We start from the raw sequence: 6,361 nt of genomic DNA on the forward strand, positions 1-6,361 counted from the left end.
TTACTGTAGGTGTGTGACTAAAAAAAAAAACTCAAAAGTTTCTCCACTAGAATCAAAATCTGATCCGAGTTGAAATAAACCTAACCATTAAATACTGAAGTCTAGCGGTTAAAGTTTGTACTGCAACAGTCTAACAACTGGAGTGTCAAGCCATTTTAACACAGACATTTCTACCATAGAAGAAAAACTAATTTAACAATAATTACATTAGTGTGTTCTAACATACGGCATCAACCTTAACAAGAAAACAGGAGCCACGCTGTTGTCACAACATTGAACATGTTTTTATATAATTTCATGACTTTACAGGTTAAATTTCTCCACTTTTAATTTAGAAAAAAAACTAACTTTATAAATCTGTGATTTATTTAAAAGAAACAAACATGGGATTTTTCGATCAATTGAATAAAATATGAAGCTTAAATGCACACGATCGACCAAATACAAAATCACAACTAAGACGTACTGGTCTTTTTTAAAACACAAGCTGTTTCCATCGATCTTAAACTGATGTTTTCCTTATTATTTTATTTTATCTGGATTTAGCAAAACAATCAAACCTTGTACTGTACGACTGCACGCTATCTTTGGAATGTCCTGTTGTTCTGATTGTCAGAGTTCATATTTGCAACTTTAATATGTATTTTTGGGGATGTTCAGGCAACTGCGTTTTACTATAGTCAAGAGGGCGCTATACTTGTTTCTACTCATGTACTTGGAGACGTCATGCCACGGTAGCCACATGTGCTAACAGTTAATCTCCAATGAATGAACGAAAGCTGCTGCAAAGTCTGATGCTAATACTGTTGTTCATACTGAGGCTAAGCTAGCTAAGGTGTTCAATATCAACGTGTCTAACAAAAAAATAGATGCCGAAGACAAAGGTCAAAGCTACGACCTTGACCACAACACAGCAGGTACAAGTCAATTTGGGCCGTAAACAGCCCAAATTGACTTAGCATCATTGCATTAGCCCAAAGCTAATCCAATGAGGCTAACATAGAAAAGTCCATCTTAAGGCACTAACAAAAAAATAACTAATTAAGATACATTTTATTATTACGGAAAGCTCAGTAAATTAGCTACTCAAGTCAAGTGTCAAAGGGCCTATTGTAGCTGCTGTCGCTAGTCAAATGTCGCTAACGTAGCATGAGGGTCAGACAGGCACTGTAGCTCACCTTTTTAATACAATGTCATTATGTTATGTAACTGCTAAAAGTAAATATCAAATAATAAGTACCTACAGAAGACAAACAGAGTCTGAAGCATCGGCTAGCATAGCCACTATAGCCAAACGTCGACGCCATCGCATTTACTGAAGTTGTGGCGCATGCTTGGTACTTGGTGAGATAAACAAGTGATGCCTCCGCTTCCTGTCCCCTACTGGTAGAAAATTAAAAATACAACCAAGTTATATTATTTAACATCAGGTTTGACTGTTTTGCTATGTTTCACTTGAAGCTAACAGTCTCCACCCACATTATTTATTTGTTATGAAATAAGAAAAAAAATAAAATAAAGACAAAATGAGGAGAAAATAACAAAACACAGACATTTGGCCAGTAGAGGTGGCGCTGACGTCCGTCTCTGGTGTTCAGACGGCATTTTTATATTATTTACAAACATCTTTGTTCTCCACGAAAACACGAGGGAGGAAAATAAACTGGGCTTCATTTTTATAGAAATGGGTAATTCAGGCTGTCACCACTGGAGGCGCCACCTGAATCTGAAACCATCTTAAACTTTCCTGGTATTTGTTTCTTAAAGGGGAGCTTGACTTTTGCGACTGATGTGATTTCATTAATGCAAAAACACAAATATTTCCTGACCTTTTTTTTTTTTTTTAAACATCTACAAGAAAATGTCAACGATGTGGAGCTGTAGTGATGGATTGACAACGTAGTGTATGTTGGATATGAATGTAGGGAATGTTGAGGCGACACGACGGCGGCGATCAAAGACTGATGCTGAAAAACGACACTTTTATTATAGATTAAAGCGACTTTACCCACAATCCCCAGGTGGTTCCACCAAGTCTGCGATCCTGCTCTTTAAGTCAGTCAGGGAATTCAACACTCAAGAGCTGGAACAAATCTGAGAGTGAACAGATCAGAGGAGGTGGATTAACTGGTGGGATTCACCAGAACTGATCTGAAGACACGACAGGAAGCTCTAAAACTTTTGTCGCTCACGTGTAATTTGTGATATTTCTCTTTTGACTCTAATGAGAATGAAAATCTCAGGGACGTCGCAGATATGCTGAGGGCAAGACGCACAAGAGACGGTCGGGTGAAGAAGCTTCAGTGATTGGTCTAAAACAGAAACTTCTTTAAGGCCAAGTTTATGACGGGAGCCAACGCTTAAGAAACACGCTGATGGTAAGACAACACCTCGGACCGGGACAGTGTTGACCTGACGACATCAAATGATGATGATGATGATGATGATGATGATGTGTGAGCAGTGATTTAACAGTTTGCTAGAATGTAGCTGATTACCACTGTGTTAGCATGGCACTGGTATGCAACAATATATCATAGCATGTGCTAGCATATAATGTGATAATGACATGTGAGCGTCTAGCTAGCCAATAGTGAATTAGAACCAGTAGGCTACACTGGTATGAAAAGCATGTGAATGGTACATTAGACGTTAGCGTCACTAGCGTTAGAACCAGGACGGCAGAGGTTCCAGCGTCGACATCAAAAGGACAACAGCATCAGGTTTCATTTTAAAAGTTCAAGGAAAGCAAATGACAACAAGCTAATGTTGCCATGACGACATGCGTTTTTGGTGTCAGAGCTTTGGCTTTGATTAAAAACATCGTACACACTGCAATGTCACGATGGCGTCGAGAAGCCACGTAGGTCACTGTGAGAAGGCGACTTAGCAACAGGCTAACGCTAACACCAGGAGTCGTCTGTTCAACGTCCCGACGAAGCAGAGAAACGTCAACAAAAGAAGCAGCATGTGGTTAAATGTGTTCAGCTATTGGTTGATAAGTCGGGACAGACGATGAAGACGATGAAGACGATGACGTCAGCAGCGGCCAATCATCAACGTGACCCAAGTCGCTCCTCAGACAAAGACGTCGCACTAATATGGACCAATAACAGAAGGAAGAGATGTCGACATCGTTGGTGATGATGAAGCTGTCACAGCGCCCTCTATAGCTGAGACTTTGGCAAACCATCTTCTGTCAGTTCATACCTGCAGGTCAAAGGAGAAGACATGGATCCACAGGTGTCTGGGATTGAAAGAAAACCTGGACTGGAGTGAGTCTGAGAGTCAGGACTTGGTTTTCAGATTAAGATTAACTACGCAGTCGTAGTTTAACCTCGGGTTTAACCTGAGAGGACGGAGACTCACAGACAGGACGTCGTCCGAGAAAAGACGATTCTGACTCAAGGATGGACTGGAATCACCAACATCAACACCACTAAAGACACTGACCCTAAACTGAACATCCATCTGGGATGAAGGGATTACCTTGGATTAGAACTCTCTAACTTTACTGTGTGATAAATCTAACGATGCAGATGGTCAGGCTTCATTTGTTGCTAATTTAACAGTCAGAAAGTCAGAAAGTCTGGACTCACCACTGGGTCCAACCCTTGGTGATGTCATCTTGAGTCAACTCCACCAGAATCTGAAGGTTTAAAAAAAAACAGCAGCACAAAAACAACAACGTTCTTTAGAGCAACAGTACCAGGAGCAGCGTTAGCATGAGCTAGCATGAGCTAGCCTAGCCTCAGAGAAGACAAAGGTTATCACACTACAGTTTGTACTAGCTTACACTCCACCAATTGCTAGCTTGCTGCACTGACTTTGAACAGTACCAGGTCACATGCTCTTTTACATGTGTACTTAGCACCACCTACAGGCCAAGGGTGGGAGCTGCATGCTCAAAGCTGACAAACACTGGGGCTCAGAATAACAGAATTTTTAAAACTTTAGCGTCAGAAACTGAAGGAAGGAATGTGAACTACCTTTCCCAGAAGGCCTCTGTGTTTGGAGAACAGACCGCCGCTGTTCTTCACGGCCACGTCCAGGGTCCGTCGGTGCAGCTCCACCAGGGAGACACTGAACTCAAACCTGAACACAGGAAACAGGCCAGCTTTGAAATTCACTGTACGAAATCATCGCCTGGCTGTTAGAGAATTAAACATGAGGTTCAGGGTCCCCCTGTGGCCCAGTGGGAGGAGGAGGGTCAGGTTTGAATCCGGGTTTAATGCAGGACAAACTTGATTTTTTCGGAGGCAACGAAGTTGCCGAGTGGTCGTCGAGTGCTAGCAGCAAGAACACAAACTCACGTCTGGTCGTAGACCGGGTTGAGCGTTTTCTTGAAGGTGTGAGTTTTCCTTCGACCTGATCTTCGCTTGTCAGGCAGCAGGTAGAGCCGCACGTACGGGTCTGATCCCTGGTCAGTGAAGGCGATCAGATTTCTGCACACACACACACACACACACAGACACGCAGACACACACACTCAGTAAGGAGACCATCTTAGAAATCACCAGTGAAAGGTTGTTGAAGTCTTTGATTTCATTGGTTCGTACCTGCAGCTGTGAACAACCACGATGAGTTTGTTCCTCTGTGAACTGTGCCTGACCGTCAGCTGGATCTCACCCAGAGGGAAGTAGGCTGGACCTGAGCCGCTGCAGAGACAGACCAGGAGGTTAGCTCATCATTTCATTCATTCATTTTATTAATTTTAGCAAAACTGGAAATTAAAAATTAATCACGTCCTAAACTTCAGAGATTTTAGTTCAGACCAAAGTCCACGGAGAAAATCAGAGATTTTAGTTCAGACCAAACCTCATGGAGAAAATCAGAGATTTTAGTTCAGACCAAACCTCATGGAGAAAATCAGAGATTTTAGTTCAGACCAAAGTCCACGGAGAAAATCAGAGATTTTAGTTCAGACCAAACCTCATGGAGAAAATCAGAGATTTTAGTTCAGACCAAACCTCATGGAGAAAATCAGAGATTTTAGTTCAGACCAAAGACCATGGAGAAAATCAGAGATGTTAGTTCAGACCAAAGTCCATGGAGAAAATCAGAGATTAGTTCAGACCAAAGTCCATGGAGAAAATCAGTGATTTTAGTTCAGACCAAAGTCCATAGAGAAAATCAGTGATTTTAGTTCAGACCAAAGTCCATAGAGAAAATCAGAGATTTTAGTTCAGACCAAAGACCATGGAGAAAATCAGAGATGTTAGTTCAGACCAAAGTCCATGGAGAGAATGGTCAGATTTTGATGTTAATGTGAATCTCAGAATTGTCCAAATGGCTCTAATCACTGGTGCAAAAGGCATAGAGTGATTGACAGGTACATCTGAGTTTTAGGACGTTTGATTGACAGGTTCTTTTGCAGACGTTTGATTGACAGGTACTTAGGACGTTTGATTGACAGGTACTTTTGCAGCAGCTGGAGCCTCTGCTGCAGCTCCTGGGTGGCGTAAGGGTTGGAGATGTCGGAGGCGATGCTGGGCGTCGGCTCCTTGCCTGCTGAGAGGGGCTGCTGGGAGTCTGACAGGGCCATGCTCGAAGCGCTTTTCCCAAACTCTGCCAGGTTTGCTCCTCCTCCTCCTCCTCCTCCTCCTCCAGCAGCACCACCACCCTGACGTAAATCTGTGCTTCCAGGAGACCTGAGCGCCTCCGCTCCATCCTTATGTCGCTTCAGCAGGTCCTGGGCCGACACAGAGGCGGAGCGTGGAATGTCGTCTCTGCCGGCGGTGGCGCTGGGAGTCTTTGTTGAGTCAAAGTCTGAGGAGTTGGTTTTACCAGTCTGAACCGAGGGGGGGTTGGAGCTGATGGAGGCGGAGGAGGGAGGTTCCTGGAGCTGGGACAGCACCTGTAATTTAGAGAAACCTCGTGTTGATATTGGTTTATTGACCTTTTTTGAAGTTAAAATATTAATGAAAGTTTTTTTTTAATTTAGTCAAAAAGAAAATGAACAGAAGAATCTGCAAAATAATTAGAAAAAAAAAACTGACACAAATGTTCCAGGAGGACGACTTAATGCCAACAACAACCAAAAACAAATCCTTCACTGCGAAGGTAAACGGAGAGCGCCATCTTGTGGTGTCACTCCTCACCCTCAGTGCCATCTTCATCTTGATGGTGCAGCTGGGCCCAGAGTTCTTCAGAGGAAATCGCTGGTGCAGCGTCATGCCCTCAGCCTCCAGCAGGTGGCTGAGTGGCAGCGTCAACGTTCCCAGAGAACACTCGTGTTTCTCGTCCTTCACCTGAATCACACACAAGGCGGCAGCAGAGAGCAGATGGAAAAAAAATCCACTGAAAGATTCTCCTTTGTTTGACTATTATCGCTGTAATTATCCACCCCCCCCCTCTCCCC

The 6,361-nt window shown here is 43.2% G+C and overlaps 1 protein-coding gene across 2 annotated transcripts in view; it reads right to left on the minus strand.

The window, feature by feature from the left end:
* Nucleotides 1-260: 260 nt before the first annotated feature.
* The window catches only part of esyt2a (extended synaptotagmin-like protein 2a), a 22,159-nt gene continuing 16,058 nt past the window's right edge, over nucleotides 261-6,361 (minus strand). Inside the window, exons 18-24 of one of the 2 annotated variants that reach the window (XM_008334966.3) lie at nucleotides 6,102-6,251; nucleotides 5,421-5,857; nucleotides 4,560-4,658; nucleotides 4,314-4,445; nucleotides 3,990-4,095; nucleotides 3,600-3,649; nucleotides 261-3,210 (exon numbers count right to left, since the gene is read on the minus strand). In XM_008334966.3, the coding sequence (XP_008333188.1) occupies nucleotides 3,168-3,210; nucleotides 3,600-3,649; nucleotides 3,990-4,095; nucleotides 4,314-4,445; nucleotides 4,560-4,658; nucleotides 5,421-5,857; nucleotides 6,102-6,251 (1,017 nt within the window). In that variant the 3' untranslated portion in view covers nucleotides 261-3,167. The other variant, XM_025066327.1, reaches the window with a different exon arrangement.

Source organism: Cynoglossus semilaevis, chromosome 20, assembly GCF_000523025.1.
Source record: "Cynoglossus semilaevis isolate Cse_v1.0 chromosome 20, Cse_v1.0, whole genome shotgun sequence".
In the NCBI taxonomy this organism is placed as follows: Eukaryota; Metazoa; Chordata; class Actinopteri; order Pleuronectiformes; family Cynoglossidae; genus Cynoglossus; species Cynoglossus semilaevis.